The 22,440-nt window shown below is 40.7% G+C and overlaps 2 protein-coding genes across 2 annotated transcripts in view; both read right to left on the bottom strand.

Moving 5' to 3' along the window:
- Positions 1-956: 956 nt before the first annotated feature.
- On the bottom strand, positions 957-14,995 carry LOC121396400 (protein kinase 2-like). Its single transcript, XM_041571275.1, has 12 exons — positions 14,816-14,995; positions 12,342-12,479; positions 10,786-10,981; positions 7,890-8,621; positions 6,613-6,719; positions 5,863-6,027; positions 4,373-4,464; positions 4,114-4,176; positions 3,859-3,997; positions 2,721-2,912; positions 2,485-2,613; positions 957-1,956 (listed from the first exon to the last, which is right to left on the bottom strand). Exons 1-12 carry the CDS (start codon positions 14,993-14,995, stop codon positions 1,825-1,827), a joined length of 2,265 nt encoding a protein of 754 aa, XP_041427209.1. The 3' UTR covers positions 957-1,824.
- Positions 14,349-22,440, bottom strand: part of LOC121396221 (serine/threonine-protein kinase Sgk2-like) — a 23,264-nt gene continuing 15,172 nt past the window's right edge. The window contains exons 8-16 of the mRNA XM_041570966.1: positions 21,235-22,006; positions 19,951-20,057; positions 19,366-19,530; positions 17,621-17,712; positions 17,362-17,424; positions 17,107-17,245; positions 15,970-16,161; positions 15,734-15,862; positions 14,349-15,203 (exon numbers count right to left, since the gene is read on the bottom strand). Of these exons, the coding sequence (XP_041426900.1) occupies positions 15,072-15,203; positions 15,734-15,862; positions 15,970-16,161; positions 17,107-17,245; positions 17,362-17,424; positions 17,621-17,712; positions 19,366-19,530; positions 19,951-20,057; positions 21,235-21,943 (1,728 nt within the window). The 5' untranslated portion in view covers positions 21,944-22,006 and the 3' untranslated portion in view covers positions 14,349-15,071. The remainder of the gene's footprint in view (positions 15,204-15,733; positions 15,863-15,969; positions 16,162-17,106; positions 17,246-17,361; positions 17,425-17,620; positions 17,713-19,365; positions 19,531-19,950; positions 20,058-21,234; positions 22,007-22,440) is intronic.

Here is a 22,440-nt window from a genome sequence, read left to right as displayed (position 1 = left end):
CCTAGGGCGGTCAGATCGTGGGACCACATCAACGAACAGATGAGGCCGTGATCCAATGGGATTTTTGATCTTGCCCGATAGATATTGATCGGGGACGCCCGTCGGATGGCCCCACAGACGGGCCAATAGCCTGTAGACTCGGTCTGTCGCCAGCTTTTATAGGCCCGTGTATTTGGGCCTTTAGAATACCAATTTACAAATAGAATAAGCACTATTACCAAGGAGCTGACTATTCTTGTGTCACTGAAACCACATGATTTGTTTGATTAGCTGAATAACCAAATTCACTTCACTTTTTAAGTAGAGAGCATAATACCATTTAAAAATAATCTAAATAAAAGTAATACAAGCAGAGTGTCGCTAACTTTTCCTATCCATTATCTTTATAACAGTGTCTGGGCCTGCTAAATAAATAATAACCTTTCCACAAGCATCTCAAGCGTATTGCATGCTCAGACATACACACAAAGCACAACTTAGCAAGAAATGAAGGAAATCATTACAATGCCACTTGCTACAAGTTTGTGAGTAAAGTTGTAAACAGTGAGTTCCTTCACAGTGGTGGCGGCAAGTTTTGTAGTTTAAAGTTGGGGTGGGAGAAATACCATAGAGTAGACCATGTGACCTCGGTGCCCCCACCCCACAACTGTGGAGTTTGCTGTATGGTTATGCCACTAGAGGAGAGCAGTACCTTTTAATAGATCAGATTTTATACTTTTTGTTTGAGGGGTTATGAAAGAGATGTAATGGTAGGGGACATTTATTATGACAAGGCAAAAGGTTGCCCTTTTAGTGCATATTCTAAAATCCACTGCATCCAGGGTCTGGCGGAATGCTGTACCAAGTGCTTGTAAAAAAAGCAATCTAGGCATAGGTTGTAGTGCCCTGTCCCGACTAACTGCCACAGGGCCTACATGCCTCCAACAGTGAATGCTGCAAATGCTGTATTCATAGAGATAAAGAGGTTATGAGCAAGTAAAACAAATTCTGCCAATGAAACAATACATCACTCACACTCTCAGCATTGGTTGAATTAGCACATGTTTATACATGTGAGCAGTAACGCCACGTCAAGGCTTCAACCTTGTTACCGGCACGCCGGGTGTAACGCCTCACACAACAGGACAAACGTGACAAACAAAGACAACAAACGAGGCTTAAACTGCACGTGTCTATGTCCCACCCTTTGCTCATTTAACATCAAAACTACCAGGACAAGGTAAAAAACCCCATCTTACTTCAGATGGGAAAAAACCCTTGATCTGGATTTCTACACAACTATGAGTACTATAGAGCTATATAAATAACTAACTTCCAGGACAAGGTAAAAAAAAAAACCCATCTTACTTCAGATGGAAAAAAACCCTTGATCTGGATTTCTACCCAACTATGAGAACTTTAGAACTGTATAAATAACTAACAGGGTATTGGTTCCATAGACATGATGTGCAGGAAGACAAAGCAGGCTGTGATCTTAGACTCTGCTTTCCTTCTGTTACACCCTTATCCTTTCATATCTCACGTTCACTCACACATTCGCTCACATAAAGATACCCACCTATACTTACGTGTGATGTGCCAAATGAGTGACTGCCCCTCATAATTCTAGGCCTGATGTTACCCAACAGTCTCATACCCTGGAAGATGGAATCCCAGGTGAAGGTGGAGCCGATGGTTGAAGCAGGAATCGCAAGAGATGATCTGGCCTTCATGCAGCAAGCGGAAAAGTTCTTGCAGCCCACAATCATGCCCATTGTCCCATAAAACCTGTGCTGATGGAATAGTAAATTGTTTTTATTGGCTGGATTAAACGCCTACACATACTTACGTCAGCCAGGTGGAACTTTGAAATGAGAAGCCGGGAATGGTGTCACTGCCCCCTGATGTTCCTTCATCCTCCTTGTACTCCAGGAATGACAGCTTCTCTTTACACGGCTGGAATAGGTCTGGTGGTGGCTGCATTAAAAGGGAAAAATTATTTTAATCAAGACAATGCTAAATATCTATAATGAACAAGAGAACAGTCATTGGATTCGCTTTTAGAAGTCCATATGAAGCATTTTGATTCTATTAACATAGCACTTTGAGTTTCAGTTTGCCATGTATTTCACATTACTATACAAAGTAGATTACAATTGCAAAATACAACATTTGCAGATGGCAGCATTATACTGTTTGCCTGTGCAGAGACTTCTTTTGTAGATCTCAGTGCTATAACAACCCTAGTGGTTTAAAATATTCAGAGCTTTTTTTTTTGTATGGGATATTGTGGGGCTAATTTAAAACAGATTTGGAAGAATCCAGAAGGTTCAGACATTTTAATAATCTTATTACCTGTACCCACAGAGCATCCCTTGGGCCTTATGTGTATAGGTTTTCCTATAGGGTTAAATACAAGTTCCACAAACTAATGCCACTGCTTTCTGACTTCACTAGTCAATGCTATAATCATTTGTGATTATTATTCCCCAACCATGTACTTACTGTTCTCGGCTGGTAAGGGGGTTGCAATCCTTCCTCTTCCAGCGCCACCCAATCGATAGCTTTGTAGAATGGGTGGCATCTGATGTTTCCTCGAACACCAAGGCGTTGCTTCCGATTCTTTTCTAGTAGCTAAAGGATGAGTGGACAATTATTTAAATCCCAGCAAATTGAGCAGAAATGGAGAATACATTTATTAGTGAATATGTCAATACTTTTATCCCTCTGCCATTACTCACCTGCCCCAGAAGATGTTTTAGATCTTCATCCAGCCAGTCGGGTATATTGGGTTCATGGTTTTTGATGGAACTAATGAGCTGATCCATGTTCCCGCTGTTGTGAAACGGTGACATTCCAGTGGTTATTTTGCAGATGGTGATGCCAAATGACCACCAGTCTACTGCTGCATTGTATGTTTTTCTGTTCAGCATCTTAGAAAAGAAAAAGAATCATTTACCAAGTTGTAAAATGTTGCTTTTAAGTAAGTATACTGGGATAATTTTGGCAACAGAGTTTAACGGATTCAGATGCCCATTGAGCATATGGGGGTAAATTTATCAAAGAGTGAAGTTCCGCCACTAGAGTGAAATTCCGCAGCTCTCAATTCATTTCTATGGGATTTTGAAAGGCGTATTTATCAATGGGTGAAGTGAAAGTTCACCCTTTGATAAATACGCCTATAAAAATCCCATAGAAATGAATGGAGAGTGGCGGAATTTCACTCTAGTGGCGGAACTTCACTATTAACTTCACTCTTTGATAAATATACCCCATGGAGTGTAATGAGTAATGCATGTGACCAGTTGGTTTCTCTAGTGTGGATCAGAACTGTCACATTTGCCAGAGCCCAGTAAGTGCTGTATGGGTATAAGGCCCGGATTTGTGGTGAGGCCACCAAGGCCCGGGCCTAGGGCGGCAAATTATTAGGGGAGCACCAGTGCTCTGACATGTGTGCTTACTGCGGTGTGGGAGGTGGGTGCTAGGACTGCACGGTTGGCCCACAGATAGGGGCGCCCCCTATCCAAATCCGGCCCTGATGTGTATAGCTCAGTCACAGGTAATAGAAACCATGTCAGCAAATATGGATGATGCCTGGCAATATGTGAGTGACACCAAAGCTCTATGTAAAGATGAGAAAGTAATACAAATGTTTGTCATATAAGTAAAAAAATGTTATGCTGTTAAGCTGGTTCTCTCCACAGGCCTATTAGCTACCAGTAACTACAGTATATTTACTCTTGGTATATTGATGTGCTGTTTAGCATGGCTATTTTATATGTCTGTAATAAATACAGCATGTGAAAGCACTCACATGAAGGTATATTCACAGACAGAAAATAAATACCCATGTAAATAATCTCTAATTGCATATCTCACCTCTGGCGCCATGTATTCTATGGTTCCGGCCCGGCCAGTTGTTAGGTCACCATCAAAGATGCTTTGCTTTGCCAGGCCAAAGTCACAGATTTTAACGTGTCCTTGATGGTCCAATAGAACATTCATGGGTTTGATGTCTCTGTAATATAAAGATAAAAGGAGAAATAAAAAAAGATGAAGGCTGCTGATTTGCAGAGCAACCTGTGTGCGGCCTCTGCTGTAGAATGTTACAGAAATGAAGACATTTATACTGACCGATGGATAATCCCGAGGCCGTGCAGGTATTGTAGGCCGCAAATCATCTCCGCAGAATGGAACCTTTTAAACAGGGAAATAATGGTTAAATTAACTGGAATTCATTAGCTTTCTTTTAAGAAAATGAGAAAAAAATTTTTAAATTTGACTATGATGCTCCCTAGTGCAGAAGTGTACACATTTTATACACCTTCTTATAGGCACAAATGGTATAAAGCTATCTATAAGTCATATTGTACTAGTGCCATGTAATACTTACCGTACTCTCTCTATGGGCAGCGTCCCGTGTCGCTTCAGCTCATCCTCAAGGCTTCCCCCACTCAGGTACTCCATTACAAAGAAGGCATGCCACTGGTTACAAAGACAAATGGAAAGAGTGAAGGAGAGAAGGAAACACTTACAACAACATAGGGTAGTACATATTTTATTAATTACATTAAAGGGGTGGTTCACCATTGAGGTAAATTTAGTATATTGTATATTAGCAATTGGTCTTCATTATTTATATGTTTTACTTTTTTAGTTATTTGCCTTTTTCTTCTGACCCTTTCCAGCTTTCAAATGGGGGTCACTGACCCCATCTAAAATCAAATGCTCTGTAAAGCTACACATTTATTGTTATTGCTACTTGTCATTACTCATCTATTCATGCCCTCTCCTATTCATATTCCTGTCTCTTATTCAAATCAGTGCATGGTTGCTAGGGTACTTTGGACCCTAGCAACGAGATTGCTGAAATTGCAAATTGGAGAGCAGCTAAATAAAGAGCTGAAGAACTCAAAAACCACAAATGAAAACCAATTGCAAATTGTCTCAGAATATCATTCTCTACATCATAAGAAAGTTAATTTAAAGGTGAAACAACCCCTTTAATATAAAGCCAAATAAGGTGGGCCAAAATATCTGTTTTTGTACTTGCTGCACAATAAGAACAACATATGAAATGTGAATATATGGCATTAGATCATTAATATTGTGGGTAGTTTGAGGATATCCTGCATGTTGTTATTAAACCCTGCAGGCAGAATGCAGTACTGGATATATAAATCCTGCATGAACATGTAAGGGGTGTACAAGGCAAGGAGGCATTATATTATGTGTATGGAACTATACTATATAATCAGTTTGGTTATTATATGTGTCATGTCATTTGTAATGGTCAGGACCGCCATCAGAAATCGCAGGGCCCCATACGACAAAATTCCCTGGGCTGCACCCACTGCAAGCCCCACCTACAGTTCCGCCCCCCACCACACAGTAAAAAAACAAAAAAAATATTGGTGGCTAGGGTTCCCACATGTTAATAAAAAGATATTGGTGGTCAGGGCCCCCCATAAAAAAACATTTGTGGCTAGGGCTCCCCCCATTAAAAAATATTGGTGGCTAGGACCCCACATGAGAAAAATAATTGGTGGCCAAAATTAGTGGCCAGGGCCCCCCCCCACATTATAAGAAAATTGGTGGCCAGGGCCCCTTAAACATCCATGCCTTCCAGAAGTCAGCAGCTCTCAGAAAGATGGGGGGCCCAGATAATCAAGTAAGTGTGGTGTGGCAGGGCCCCCTTACCCTCGGGGCCCCCTACAACTCTCCCCCCTGTCCCCCCCTGATGGCTGCCCTGGTAATGGTTATAATATATATAATATATGGGACATTATGTAAGGGGATCAGATGTATGACTAAAGCCATCATCTAGGGGATACAGAGGAACAGTATTACAAACTAAATGGCAATATGGAGTCAATGTTGTACCTGGGTTTGAAAAGCGGCAAAGCCTTGGCAAAGAAATGGGCTGTGTCTGCCGATGTTCAGCACTTGAGACTCTGAGAGAAGGCTGCTGTAATCTGGGAGCTCTCGTTTGCCGACAGATTTTACAGCCACATATGGCCTCCTGTCTCCTAACGAAGCCAGCATTACCTAAAAAAGCACGAAAAAAGTTATTACTGTGTATTTTAAGCACAAAGATGCAGGCCCGGATTTGTGGTGAGGCCACCAAGGCCCGGGCCTAGGGCGGCAGGATTTTAGGGGGCAGCATGCTGCCCAACCACACCCAGATTGGTTCAGAAACACTGGGGATGCTCAGGAGATACAATAGTTTTTTTAATTTCCCGTGCGGCAATCCTCATTATTCTGGTCCCGGTGATGAAAATTTGAGCGAATACAAGGGAGGGGACGGTGGCGACAAATGATAGCGGGCCATGGGGTGCCCGCTGTGTAAATCTGGCCCTGCTAAAATGGAAATTTTCCCCAGCGCACAACATTTTTTTGCTTTCTACCACATAAATCCCCACATGTAATAAAAGGCACTAAGTTTGCCCAGGAGCAGTAACCAGTAGCAACCAATAAGATGTTTGCTTTTAAACATGTGACCAGGAAATTCTACCTGCTGATTGGTTGCTATAGGTTACTGCCCCTGGGCAAACTTAGTGCCTTTAATTACATAACCCCTTTAGGATTTAAACCCTACAAAAAAATTGTGTTTAATGGAAACCAATCACTTACTTTGCCATATCCTCCTGCTCCCAACTTAGAGTAGAAGTTGTAACTGGAGATACTGAGCGGGTTCAGCCTTGAAGGTTGAGCTTCTGCACTCACAGGTCCAGCTTCTCCTAGAAAGGAAAATAAATGTTATTTGCACCTTATTGAATAATAATAGTTAATGAAGAGCTCCCATAGTTAATAGTTCAATAGCTAATAATGAATTTTGATGCTCCCATGTACTGCACTTAATGCACTGTAAAACTGTAACTCTTCTTTCACAAACAGCACAGGAGAACATTTTCAAATGGTTAAAAGACAAATTGTGGCCATTGCATGGTTCCGGCCCAGCCAGTTGATAGGTCATCATCAAAGATGCTAGGCCAAAGTCACAGATTTTATCATGTCTTTGATGATCCATGTGCATTATTCCAGGGTCCATGTGTTCTGCATTAGCGCATACATATTACAAACTATATCTAAAATAAGATCCACTTTCTGCAGATGTTTAAAGACCCAATGCAGGCAGATCCCCCAAATTTTATAGGATGGAAAGCAGAGGAGATTTATAAAAAGCTCATGAATTAACATAGGTGCTAAATTACAGTTGCCAGTAGCAACCAATTAGCTATTAGCTTTAAACAATTGACTACTAGTTAGCAAATATTAGAAAATGAAAGCACTGCTTTTATTAGTGGGTATCGCAACTGGTGCAATTTAGAATTTAAAAAATCTACCCTATAGGATTAAGTAGTAAATACTGCAAAACTGGTACATGTCTAGTCACTGATACCAACCAATCAACAGAAAGTATTTACTGGTCAAAGGCAAACATCTCATTGGCTATAATGGGTCCTTGCACCTAGGGAACGTTTTTTTCATATAGAACATACTGTAGGTGCTAAATTGCATCAGAGCAATTACCCATAGGAATCAATCAGATATTTAATTTCAAGTTCAAATACACAGCTCCAAGCTGCTTGCTGTTTGATTCCCTTTGACTGTTGCCTTTATAATTAGTTATTATGACCAACATGTATTTATAAAACACCAACAAATGTCACAATGCTTTACAATAAACCAGTGTATATAATACACATACAGTACCAAAAATCCTACAGAAACAAGCAAATACCAATATGAGTAAAGAGGGCCCTCAATCTATATATTTGATTTTATGTTACACTTATGTCAGTATCTGGGTCCTAAACAGTGATTGCACCAGTAAATTAGAGGCAGTTGGCAATCATGTGACCTACTCATTTTTGCTATTTAGGCATTTTTAAGTGATTTTTCTTTACCTTCATCAGTCTCCTGCCTTCTCCGTTTCTTCTCCCTGTAGCACTCAACTTGCAGATGGTCATCTACACTCCTCTCTCTCTTCTTCTTCTGTTTTTTTCCTTCCTCTTCTTCGTGGTCTTCACTTTTCTTCACCTTTGAGGACTGCGGATCTGAATCTTTGAGACCAGAAAGTATGCTTTCCTCCCTGCAGCCCTTACCTGGCAGCTGTTTCTCCAAGCTGCTCTCTCTCTTCTCCTTCTGGTTTTCTTCTCCCTCTTCTTCATGTTCTTTTCTTCTTTTCTTCACCTTTGAGGGCTGGGGGTCTGAATCTTTGAAACCAGAGGGTATGCTCTCCTCCCTGCAGCCCTTCTCTGGCAGCTGTTTCTCCAAACTGCTCTCTCTCCTCTCCTTCTGGTTTTCTTCTCCCTCTTCTTCATGGTCTTCTTTTCTTTTCTTCACCTTTGAGGGCTGGGGGTCAGAATCTTTGAAACCAGAGGGTATGCTCTCCTCCCTGCAGCCCTTCTCTGATAGCTGTTCCTCCAAACTGCTCTCTATCTTCTCTTTCTGGCTTTCTTCTTGCTCTTCTTCATGGTCTTCTCTTCTCTTCTTCTCCTTTGAAGGTGGGGGATCCGAATCGATGGAATTAGAATGTATTCTCTTCATATTCTCTTGAAATCCACTGGAGCTCTCTCTTCTGCTTCTTCTCTCTCTGACGCTGTCACACCAACTGTCATAACGGTTGAGGTCTCTTGCTTAGTGGAAGGTGCCACCTGATGACATCATCACCTGGGCACAGGCTGTAAGATAACATTGCAGTGCAGAGCCAGGTTCAGTCAGTTATAGTTACAGTGTACTCTTATTCAGCAAGTCTACAGTATATCCATAAGATTAGGAAGTGCAGATAGCAACCCCTAGCCATTATATTCGTTTATCGGCTTTCCTATACTTCATTCCATTTGTCCAGTCTGTGTCTAGATTCAAGAATCTGATTCGGAGCTGTTTAATATATAAGTCCATTCACATTGGCTTTTATAAGCATTTACTGTCATTGTCACTGTCAATTCACTGGCATGAAATGGATTTACCCCATATTAGGATATTTACATACCCCAAAGTGCAGGGTAAGAAAATGAAATAGCATCATTACAGGAATTATTACAAGGTCAGTCACATCCCACTCCCTATTTTAATTTATTACCTAGAGTTCCAATAAACAATACAATAAGGGGTCCTTCAAAAGATAAATATGTAGATGACACAGTGTTAACCTTTGGTTCTGTGACTCCAAGGGGCAAATTCATTAACCTCCAGAAATTCACCAGCAACGGCTTTGCTCACATCACCACACTTCACCAGGCGAAAATTTGCCAGGACAACGCTAATTCACTAAAATGCAAAGTTGCATCCAGGGCGCCGAACGGTGGCGAAGTTTTGCTAGCATTACTTCGGCAAGCAAAGTGAAGGTGCGCTAACGTTGGCTAATTTGCATATGGCGGGAAGTTAAAGTTCTATGGACGTATATGTTGCAGCAAATACATTATACTACACAAGCCCAGGGAACCTTAATAAAGAAAATAGAGTTGTTATATTGCCCTACACATGTGCCCAGTGTATAGTTTATGTGTCATATGTAAGGAAATGTAGTCGGGTACCCTAAAAAAATTTTTTAGATCTTTTGCAGCCTATCACCCTGAAAAAGTGAAAAGTCACCAGTGTTTTTTGGGACTCCTATCTACTCTATTGCACTTTGCCTGGTCTGAAGTGGAGAAGGCAAGTCTGGCGCAAGAGGTAACGTTCATTAAAATCTGCATCTTAATGAATTTGCATAATTACGTCCAGTCGCCAGATTGAAAATTCGCCTGGCCTTAGAGTGCGAAGTAGCGATAGAATCTATCTCCTTCACTAGCAAATGTATGCCTGCTCCTGTAAGTAAAGTGAAGTCCCGAAATGACATCACGCTGGCGAATTTACGCTAACGTTATTCACTTTGTTTTCCCCCCATGTTTCTCTACATGTCCCTCTAGATCAGGGGTCACCAACCATTTTTACTTGTAAACCACATTCAAATGTGTGATTACAAAGAAGTGCTGTGAGTGGTAGGCCCTATGTGGACTGGCAGCCTACAGGAGGTTTGGAAGTACACTTGGTTTTTATGTAAACAATACTTTCCTCAAAGCCTGGAATTCAAAAAGAAGTGAGGCCACTGAGAGCAACATCTAGGGTTATACTGGGGGGCCCACTGGGGCTGCTGTCTCAGGACCCTCCCAAGCCCCGACCCTGCCGCAAATGCCGCAAATCCCCCTCCGGACCGTGGCCACAGCCACCTTCAGCATGACCTCCCCTGTGATTATCTAAAGAGGAGTTCGCCATTTCTTACAAATGGTCAATTAAAAGTTATTTCAGATAAAATGGAGTTTGATACCTTCTTTTTCAGTGTTACTTTAACCCTGTTTTATAGATTAAAGTGAGAGATAATGTATTAACATTTTGTTAAGGCACATCTAATATCTGACATGGGATGTGGGGTTTTCCAGATAAGGAATCTTTCCATAATTTGGATGTCTATACCTTAAGTCCCCATACCCAATAGGATTGTTTTGCCACCAATATGGATTCTGTAGCTTAGTTACCATCCAGTACAAAGTACTGTTATATAACACAGAAAAAACAAAAAACATTTTCGAGTTTATAGTTTTCAGATAAGGGTCGGGATTAGATAGATAGATGGATAGATAGATAGATAGAGAGAGTATGGGGGGAAAATCCACTGCTTTATGATTCACATATTTCATTAGTCAATGCTATTCACCCAGGGCACTTAGCATTTCTGATTTGTATTTCCCAACCAGCAATTGAGCGGTAATAGAGCATAAATATAGTTTTTTGAATGAGGCAATACTTCTATCCTTCTGTCACTATTCACCTGTCCCAGAAGATGTTTTAGATCTTCATCCAGCCAATCAAGTAGCTCTGGATCACAGAATTTGATGGAATTAATAAGCTCCTTGGTGTCACTGTTGTTGAAGGGTGACATACCAGTGGCCATTTCACAGATGGTGACGCCAAACAACCACCAGTCTACTGTTGCATTGTATGCTTTTCTCTTTAGAATCTGAAAAGAAAAAAAATCACTTACCAAGTTCGAAATGTCACCTTTTAATTATGTCTGCTGGGATAATATTGGCAACAGAGTTTAATGGATTCAGCTGCCCATTAAGCATATGGAGTGCAGTGAGTAATGCATGTGACCAGTTAGCTTCTCTAGTGTGGATCAGAATTGTCACATTTGCCAGAGCCATGCCCATGCTGTATGGGTATAACTCAGCCACAGGTAATAGAAACTGTGTCAGCAAATATGGATGTTGTCTGGCAAAATGTGAGTGGCACTAAAGCTCTGTGAGTGAGTTATAGAAATGTTTATGATGCAGTTAAACTGATTCTGTTCACTGGCCTATTAGCTACAAGTACTTACAGTACATTTACTCTTGGTATATTGATTCTGTTCACTGGCCTATTAGCTACAAGTACTTACAGTACATTTACTCTTGGTATATTGATATATATTCATAGATACATATAAAATATATAAAAATGAATGTGGCTGTTAATGGCAAGTAAATAATAATACACTTTGGGGATCTGTGGATCTTTCTTTGAAAATGTCCCACCGCCATCTTCTTAGAACTTCCTTAGCCTGCTTTGCGAATACACAGTTTGGTAAAATCAGAAAACGTAACTATTGTATGCATGCTCAAGTCTAGGAATCTGAAGAAGCCACAATAGAGCCTTGGGAAATATATATGTAAGCTGGCAGCCTGGAATCTATAAAGAATGAACTCTGCAGTTTCTTTCAAACAGTAAGGGGCACATTTACTAAGCTCGAGTGAAGGATTCGAATGATAAAAAATTTGAATTTCAAAGTATTTTTTTGGTTACTTCAACCATCGAATGGGTGAAATTCGTTCGAATCGAATGATTCAAAGTAAAAATCGTTCGACTATTCGACCATTCGATAGTCGAAGTACTGTCTCTTTAAAAAATACTTAGACTAGATACTTCGCCACTTTAAACCTACCGAGGTGTAATGTTGGCCTATGGGGACCTTCCCCAGCACTTTTCGAACATTTTTTTGATCTAATAAAAATCCTTCGATCGATCGCTTAGAATCGTTCGATTCGAAGGATTTTATCATTCGATCGAAGGATTTGTGCTAAATCCTTCGAATTCGATATTCAAATTCGAAGGATTAACTTCGAGGGTCGAATTTGAGGGTTTATTAACCCTCGAAATGCGACCCTTGATAAATGTGCCTCAAGGTGTCTAACACCCCCTCCCCATGTACTACTCCTTCATTATTTGTCCAACAGAGGAACCTCTATGTCTTTGAAAGACATCAACTTGAATTTGTATTCTATTCTGTTACCCTCCTATACTTGCTTTTATTGTAAATAATCTGTAATTGCATATCTCACCTCTGGCGACATGTATTCTATGATTCCGGCCCAGCCAGTTGTTAGGTCGCCATCAAAGATGCTCTGCTTTACCAGGCTGAAGTCACAGATTTTAACGTGTCCTTGATGGTCCAATAAAATATTCAGGGTTAGCTGTCTCTGTAATATAAAGATAATGAAGCTAGTGACCCTTATACAGTCCCTATTAATTTCTTATACTTAATGTATGTATGTTTCAGTAGGTTTGTCTGAGATCCAAATGCGATTTTGAGCTTTAAAGTCAAAAAGCATTCTCATATATAGGAAATATTGCATGAATTAACCATTCCTGTAACAATGTATAAGGTAAACAGGACCATCTCAATCCAGAATAATAATAAATCATAAAGTGCCATAATGAATGATGAACAAGCCACAAAACTCTAGTAGAGTTGGGTTGGCCCGGCTCTGAAGTAAGGTTTGCCTTTAGTTCTCCTTTGTGGAACATTTAAGGAAACACCAATGTACTGCTCCAGCCTAATTTTTCTTTACATCTTGCCCCAATTATTATAGAAAATGAGGTCAGTATATTATTTCTTTGTGGGTCTCCACATACTGTATACTTCAAAAACTTGAATTGTCTTTCTGCTCATTGATTCCAGCCAAAAAAAGCAATAACCCGTTCCCCCTATTCCTTAAGTATGTTATTCAAAGCACAGCCTGTTTGCTAGGCTACCTGGGATCCTAGCAACAAGATACCAGTTGACATCTCACAGTAGAACGCTCCAGAACAAATAGTTTAAAAACCCACAAAATATATAACACGATGACTAATTGAAAATACTCTTAAGGTGGCCATACACAGGGAGATCCGCTCGTTTGGCGACATCTCTCCCCCCCCGATATGCCCGCACTGATGTAGTGATATTGAGGTGATCCGATCGTGGGCCATAGGGCGGTCATATCGTGGGACCACATCAACGAACAGATGAGGCAGTGATCCGATGGGATTTTTTATCTTGCCCGATAGATATTGATCGGGGACGCCCGCCGGATGGCCCCACAGACGGCCAATAGCCTGTAGACTCGGTCTGTCGCCAGCTTTTATAGGCCCGTGTATTTGGGCCTTTAGAATACCAATTTACAACTAGAATAAGCACTATTACCAAGGAGCTGACTGTTCTTGTGTCACTGAAAACACATGATTTGTTTGATTAGCTGAATAACCAAATTCACTTCACTTTTTAAGTAAAGAGCATAATAACATTTAAAAATAATCTAAATAAAAGTAATACAAGCAGAGTGTCGCTAACTTTTCCTATCCATTATCTTTATAACAGTGTCTGGGCGTGCTAAATAAATAATAATCTTTCCACAAGCATCTCAAGCGTATTGCATGCTCAGACATACACACAAAGCACAACTTAGCAAGAAATGAAGGAAATCATTACAATGCCACTTGCTACAAGTTTGTGAGTAAAGTTGTAAACAGTGAGTTCCTTCACAGTGGTGGCGGCACGTTTTGTAGTTTAAAGTAGCTGAGGTGGGAGAAATACCATAGAGTAGACCATGTGACCCGGGTGCCCCACAACTGTGGAGTCTGCTGTATGGTTATGCCACTGAAGGAGAGCAGTACCTTTTAATAGATCAGATTTTATACTTTGTTTTGTTTGAGGGGTTATGAAAGAGATGTAATGTTAGGGGACATTTATTACGACAAGGCAAAAGGTTGCCCTTTTAGTGTATATTCTAAAAGCCACTGCATCCAGGGTCTGGCGGAACTCTGTACCAAGTGCTTGTAAAAAAAGCAATCTAGGCATAGGTTGTAGTGCCCTGTCCCGACTGCCTGCCATAGGGCCTACATGCCTCCAATAGTGAATGCTGCAAATGCTGTATTCATAGAGATAAAGAGGTTATGAGCAAGTAAAACAAATTCTGCCAATGAAACAATACATCACTCACACTCTCAGCATTGGTTGAATTAGCACATGTTTATACATGTGAGCAGTAACGCCACGTCAAGGCTTCAACCCTGTTACCGGCACGCCGGGTGTAACGCCTCACACAACAGGACAAACGTGACAAACAAAGACAACAAACGAGGCTTAAACTGCACGTGTCTATGGCCCACCCTTTGCTCATTTAACATCAAAACTACCAGGACAAGGTAAAAAACCCCATCTTACTTCAGATGGGAAAAAACCCTTGATCTGGATTTCTACACAACTATGAGTACTATAGAGCTATATAAATAACTAACTTCCAGGACAAGGTAAAAAAAAACCCCCATCTTTCTTCAGATGGAAAAAAACCCTTGATCTGGATTTCTACCCAACTATGAGAACTTTAGAACTATATAAATAACTAACAGGGTATTGGTTCCATAGACATGATGTGCAGGAAGACAAAGCAGGCTGTGATCTTAGACTCTGCTTTCCTTCTGTTACACCCTTATCCTTTCATATCTCACGTTCACTCACACATTCGCTCACATAAAGATACCCACCTATACTTACGTGTGATGTGCCAAATGAGTGACTGCCCCTCATAATTCTAGGCCTGATGTTACCCAGCAGTCTCATACCCTGGAAGATGGAATCCCAGGTGAAGGTGGAGCCGATGTTTGAAGCAGGAATCGCAAGAGATGATCTGGCCTTCATGCAGCAAGCGGAAAAGTTCTTGCAGCCCACAATCATGTCCACTGTCCCATAAAACCTGTGCTGATGGAATAGGAAATTGTTTTTATTGGCTGGATTAAACGCCTACACATACTTACGTCAGCCAGGTGGAACTTTGAAATGAGAAGCCGGGAATGGTGTCACTGCCCCCTGATGTTCCTTCATCCTCCTTGTACTCCAGGAATGACAGCTTCTCTTTACACGGCTGGAATAGGTCTGGTGGTGGCTGCATTAAAAGGGAAAAATAATTTTAATCAAGACAATGCTAAAAATCTATTATGAACAAGAGAACAATCATTGGATTTGCTTTTAGAAGTCCATATGAAGCATTTTGATTCTATTAATATAGCACTTTGAGTTTCAGTTTGCCATGTATTTCACATCACTATACAAAATAGATTACAATTGCAAAATACAACATTTGTAGATGGCAGTATTATATTGTTTGCCTGTGAAGAGACTTCTTTTGTAGATACCAGTGCTATAACAACCCTAGTGGTTTCAAATATTCAGAACATTTTTTTTTTTGTATGGGATATTGTGGGGCTAATTTAAAACAGATTTGGAAGAATCCAGAAGGTTCAGAGATTTTAATAATCTCATTACCTGTACCCACAGAGCATCCCTTCAGCCTTATGTGTATAGGTTTTCCTATAGGGTTAAATACAAGTTCCACAAACTAAAGCCACTGCTTTCTGACTTCACTAGTCAATGCTATAATCATTTGTGATTATTATTCCCCAACCATGTACTTACTGTTCTCGGCTGGTAAGGGGGTTGCAATCTTTCCTCTTCCAGCGCCGCCCAATCGATAGCTTTGTAGAATGGGTGGCATCTGATGTTTCCTCGAACACCAAGGCGTTGCTTCCGATTCTTTTCTAGTAGCTAAAGGATGAATGGACAATTATTTAAATCCCAGCAAATTGAGCAGAAATGGAGAATACATTTATTAGTGAATATGTCAATACTTTTGTCCCTCTGCCATTACTCACCTGCCCCAGAAGATGTTTTAGATCTTCATCCAGCCAGTCGGGTATATTGGGTTCATGGTTTTTGATGGAACAAATGAGCTGATCCATGTTCCCGCTGTTGTGAAACGGTGACATTCCAGTGGTTATTTTGCAGATGGTGATGCCAAATGACCACCAGTCTACTGCTGCATTGTATGTTTTTCTGTTCAGCATCTTAGAAAAGAAAAAGAATCATTTACCAAGTTGTAAAATGTTGCTTTTAAGTAAGTATACTGGGATAATTTTGGCAACAGAGTTTAACGGATTCAGATGCCCATTGAGCATATGGGGGTAAATTTATCAAAGAGTGAAGTTCCGCCACTAGAGTGAAATTCCGCAGCTCTCAATTCATTTCTATGGGATTTTGAAAGGCGTATTTATCAATGGGTGAAGTGAAAGTTCACCCTTTGATAAATACGCCTAAAAAATCCCATAGAAATGAATGGAGAGTGGCGGAATTTCACTCTAGTGGCGGAACTTCACTATTAACTTCACTCTTTGATAAATATACCCCATGGAGTGTAATGAGTAATGCATGTGACCAGTTGGTTTCTCTAGTGTGGATCAGAACTGTCACATTTGCCAGAGCCCAGTAAGTGCTGTATGGGTATAAGGCCCGGATTTGTGGTGAGGCTACCAAGGCCCGGGCCTAGGGCGGCAAATTATTAGGGGAGCACCAGTGCTCTGACATGTGTGCTTACTGCGGTGTGGGAGGTGGGTGCTAGGACTGCACGGTTGGCCCACAGATAGGGGCGCCCCCTATCCAAATCCGGCCCTAATGTGTATAGCTTAGTCACAGGTAATAGAAACCATGTCAGCAAATATGGATGATGCCTGGCAATATGTGAGTGACACCAAAGCTCTATGTAAAGATGAGAAAGTAATACAAATGTTTATCATATAAGTAAAAAAATGTTATGCTGTTAAGCTGGTTCTCTCCACAGGCCTATTAGCTACCAGTAACTACAGTATATTTACTCTTGGTATATTGATGTGCTGTTTAGCATGGCTATTTTATATGTCTGTAATAAATACAGCATGTGAAAGCACTCACATGAAGGTATATTCACAGACAGAAAATAAATACCCATGTAAATAATCTCTAATTGCATATCTCACCTCTGGCGCCATGTATTCTATGGTTCCGGCCCGGCCAGTTGTTAGGTCACCATCAAAGATGCTTTGCTTTGCCAGGCCAAAGTCACAGATTTTAACGTGTCCTTGATGGTCCAATAGAACATTCATGGGTTTGATGTCTCTGTAATATAAAGATAAAAGGAGAAATAAAAAAAGATGAAGGCTGCTGATTTGCAGAGCAACCTGTGTGCGGCCTCTGCTGTAGAATGTTACAGAAATAAAGACATTTATACTGACCGATGGATAATCCCGAGGCCGTGCAGGTATTGTAGGCCGCAAATCATCTCCGCAGAATGGAACCTTTTAAACAGGGAAATAATGGTTAAATTAACTGGAATTCATTAGCTTTCTTTTAAGAAAATGAGAAAATTTTTTTTAAATTTGACTATGATGCTCCCTAGTGCAGAAGTGTACACATTTTATAAACCTTCTTATAGGCACAAATGGTATAAAGCTATCTATAAGTCATATTGTACTAGTGCCATGTAATACTTACTGTACTCTCTCTATGGGCAGCGTCCCGTGTCGCTTCAGCTCATCCTCAAGGCTTCCCCCACTCAGGTACTCCATTACAAAGAAGGCATGCCACTGGTTACAAAGACAAATGGAAAGAGTGAAGGAGAGAAGGAAACACAACAACATAGGGTAGTACATATTTTATTAATTACATTAAAGGGGTGGTTCACCATTGAGGTAAATTTAGTATATTGTAGAATGTCCAATTCTTAGCAATTGGTCTTCATTATCTATATGTTTTACTTTATTAGTTATTTGCCTTTTTCTTCTGACCCTTTCCAGCTTTCATCTAAAATCAAATGCTCTGTAAAGCTACACATTTATTGTTATTGCTACTTGTCATTACTCATCTTTCTATTCATGCCCTCTCCTATTCATATTCCTGTCTCTTATTCAAATCAGTGCATGGTTGCTAGGGTACTTTGGACCCTAGCAACGAGATTGCTGAAATTGCAAATTTGAGAGCAGCTAAATAAAGAGCTGAAGAACTCAAAAACCACGAATGAAAACCAATTGCAAATTGTCTCAGAATATCATTCTCTACATCATAAGAAAGTTAATTTAAAGGTGAACAACCCCTTTAATATAAAGCCAAATAAGGTGGGCCAAAATATCTGTTTTTGTACTTGCTGCACAATAAGAACAACATATAAAATGTGAATATATGGCATTAGATCATTAATATTGTGGGTAGTTTGAGGATATCCTGCATGCTGTTATTAAACTCTGCAGGCAGAATGCAGTACTGAATATATAAATCCTGCATGAACATGTAAGGGGTGTACAAGGCAAGGAGGCATTATATTATGTGTATGGAACTATACTATATAATCAGTTTGGTTATTATATGTGTCATGTCATTTGTAATGGTCAGGACCGCCATCAGAAATCGCAGGGCCCCATACGACAAAATTCCTTGGGCTGCGCCCACTGCAAGCCCCACCTACAATTCCACCCCCCACCACACAGTAAAATAACAAAAAAATATTGGTGGCTAGGGTTCCCACATGTTAATAAAAAATAAAAAGATATTGGTGGTCAGGGCCCCAGAAAAGAAATTACCCTAGCACACCCTGGCCTTCCTAATCAAAAACGAATCCCAGGTGCTCAGTGAAGAAGGCGTTTGGCAACCTCAAGATCCACATGAAAAGCAAGAAAACACCGGCACAGCATGGGTTGCTTCTAGCAGGGAAACCCCTTGCTCATTTATTGCGGATGCATCCACAATAAATGAGCAAGGGGTTTCCCTGCTAGAAGCAACCCATGCTGTGCCGGTGTTTTCTTGATTTCAGGTGGTCAGGGCCCCCCATAAAAAAACATTTGTGGCTAGGGCTCCGCCCATTAAAAAATATTGGTGGCTAGGACCCCACATGAGAAAAATAATTGGTGGCCAAAATTAGTGGCCAGGGCCCCCCCCCCCACATTATAAGAAAATTGGTGGCCAGGGCCCCTTAAACATCCATGCCTTCCAGAAGTCAGCAGCTCTCAGAAAGATGGGGGGCCCAGATAATCAAGTAAGTGTGGTGTGGCAGGGCCCCCTTACCCTCGGGCCCCCTCCAACTCTCCCCCCTGTCCCCCCCTGATGGCTGCCCTGGTAATGGTTATAATATATATAATATATGGGACATTATGTAAGGGGATCAGATGTATGACTAAAGCCATCATCTAGGGGATACAGTGGAACAGTATTACAAACTAAATGGCAATATGGAGTCAATGTTGTACCTGGGTTTGAAAAGCGGCAAAGCCTTGGCAAAGAAATGGGCTGTGTCTGCCGATGTTCAGCACTTGAGACTCTGAGAGAAGGCTGCTGTAATCTGGGAGCTCTCGTTTGCCGACAGATTTTACAGCCACATATGGCCTCCTGTCTCCTAACGAAGCCAGCATTACCTAAAAAAGCAAGAAAAAAGTTAATATTACTGTGTATTTTAAGCACAAAGATGCAGGTCTGGATTTGTGGTGAGGCCACCAAGGCCCGGGCCTAGGGCGGCAGGATTTTAGGGGGCAGCATGCTGCCCAACCACACCCAGATTGGTTCAGAAACACTGGGGATGCTCAGGAGATACAATAGTTTTTTTAATTTCCCGTGCGGCAATCCTCATTATTCTGGTCCCGGTGATGAAAATTTGAGCGAATACAAGGGAGGGGATGGTGGCGACAAATGATAGCGGGCCTTGGGGTGACCGCTGTGTAAATCTGGCCCTGCTAAAATGGAAATTTTCCCCAGAGCACAACATTTTTTTGCTTTCTACCACATTTATGATTTAAACCCTACAAAAAAATTGTGTTTAATGGAAACCAATCACTTACTTTGCCATATCCTCCTGCTCCCAACTTAGAGTAGAAGTTGTAACTGGAGATACGGAGCGGGTTTAGCCTTGAAGGTTGAGCTTCTACACTCACAGGTCCAGCTTCTCCTAGAAAGGAAAATAAATGTTATTTGCACCTTATTGAATAATAATAGTTAATGAAGAGCTCCCATAGTTAATAGTTCAATAGCTAATAATGAATTTTGATGCTCCCATGTACTGCACTTAATGCACTGTAAAACTGTAACTCTTCTTTCACAAACAGCACAGGAGAACCTTTTCAAATGGTTAAAAGACAAATTTTGGCCATGCATGGTTCCGGCCCAGCCAGTTGATAGGTCATTATCAAAGATGCTAGGCCAAAGTCACAGATTTTATCATGTCTTTGATGATCCATGTGCATTATTCCAGGGTCCATGTGTTCTGCATTAGCTCATACATATTACAAACTATATCTAAAATAAGATCCACTTTCTGCAGATGTTTAAAGACCCAATGCAGGCAGATCCCCCAAATTTTATAGGATGGAAAGCAGAGGAGATTTATAAAAAGATCATGAATTAACATAGGTGCTAAATTACAGTTGCCAGTAGCAACCAATTAGCTATTAGCTTTAAACAATCGACTACTAGTTAGCAAATATTAGAAAATTAAAGCACTGCTTTTATTAGTTGATGTGGGTATCGCCACTGGTGCAATTTAGAATTTAAAAAATCTACCCTATAGGATTAAGCAGTAAATACTGCAAAACTGGTACATGTCTAGTCACTGATACCAACCAATCAACAGAAAGTATTTACTGATCAAAGGCAAACATCTCATTGGCTATTATGGGTCCTTGCACCTAGGGAAGGTTTTTTTTCCATATAGAACATACTGTAGATGTTAAATTGCATCAGAGCAATTACCCATAGGAATCAATCAGATATTTCATTTCAAGTTCAAATACACAGCTCCAAGCTGCTTGCTGTTTGATTCCCTTTGACTGTTGCCTTTATAATTAGTTATTATGACCAACATGTATTTATAAAACACCAACAAATGTCACAATGCTTTACAATAAACCAGTGTATATAATAAACATACAGTACCAACAATCCTACAGAAACAAGCAAATACCAATATGAGTAAAGAGGGCCCTCAATCTATATATTTGATTTTATGTTACACTTATGTCAGTATCTGGGTCCTAAACAGTGATTGCACCAGTAAATTAGAGGCAGTTGGCAATCATGTGACCTACTCATTTTTGCTATTTAGGCATTTTTAAGTGATTTTTCTTTACCTTCATCAGTCTCCTGCCTTCTCCGTTTCTTCTCCCTGTAGCACTCAACTTGCAGATGGTCATCTACACTCCTCTCTCTCTTCTTCTTCTGTTTTTTTCCTTCCTCTTCTTCGTGGTCTTTACTTTTCTTCACCTTTGAGGACTGCGGATCTGAATCTTTGAGAACAGAAGGTATGCTCTCCTCCCTGCAGCCCTTACCTGGCAGCTGTTTCTCCAAGCTGCTCTCTCTCTTCTCCTTCTGGTTTTCTTCTCCATGTTCTTTTCTTCTTTTCTTCACCTTTGAGGGCTGGGGGTCTGAATCTTTGAAACCAGAGGGTATGCTCTCCTCCCTGCAGCCCTTCTCTGGCAGCTGTTTCTCCAAACTGCTCTCTCTCCTCTCCTTCTGGTTTTCTTCTCCCTCTTCTTCATGGTCTTCTTTTCTTTTCTTCACCTTTGAGGGCTGGGGGTCAGAATCTTTGAAACCAGAGGGTATGCTCTCCTCCCTGCAGCCCTTCTCTGATAGCTGTTCCTCCAAACTGCTCTCTATCTTCTCTTTCTGGCTTTCTTCTTGCTCTTCTTCATGGTCTTCTCTTCTCTTCTTCTCCTTTGAAGGTGGGGGATCCGAATCGATGGAATTAGAATGTATTCTCTTCATATTCTCTTGAAATCCACTGGAGCTCTCTCTCTCTTCTGCTTCTTCTCTCTCTGACGCTGTCACACCAACTGTCATAACGGTTGAGGTCTCTTGCTTAGTGGAAGGTGCCACCTGATGACATCATCACCTGGGCACAGGCTGTAAGATAACATTGCAGTGCAGAGCCAGGTACAGTCAGTTATAGTTACAGTGTACTCTTATTCAGCAAGTCTACAGTATATCCATAAGATTAGGAAGTGCAGATAGCAACCCCTAGCCATTATATTCGTTTATCGGCTTTCCTATACTTCATTCCATTTGTCCAGTCTGTGTCTAGATTCAAGAATCTGATTCGGAGCTGTTTAATATATGAAAGTCCATTCACATTGGCTTTTATAAGCATGGGAAGTAATTTACTGTCATTGTCACTGTCAATTCACTGGCATGAAATGGATTTACCCCATATTAGGATATTTACATACCCCAAAGTGCAGGGTAAGAAAATGAAATAGCATCATTACAGGAATTATTACAAGGTCAGTCACATCCCACTCCCTATTTTAATTTATTACCTAGAGTTCCAATAAACAATA

Source organism: Xenopus laevis, chromosome 7S (assembly GCF_017654675.1).
Source record: "Xenopus laevis strain J_2021 chromosome 7S, Xenopus_laevis_v10.1, whole genome shotgun sequence".
Lineage (NCBI taxonomy): Eukaryota > Metazoa > Chordata > Amphibia > Anura > Pipidae > Xenopus > Xenopus laevis.
Note: the sequence above shows the minus strand (reverse complement) of the source record. Positions and strands in the feature narration are given on the sequence as shown.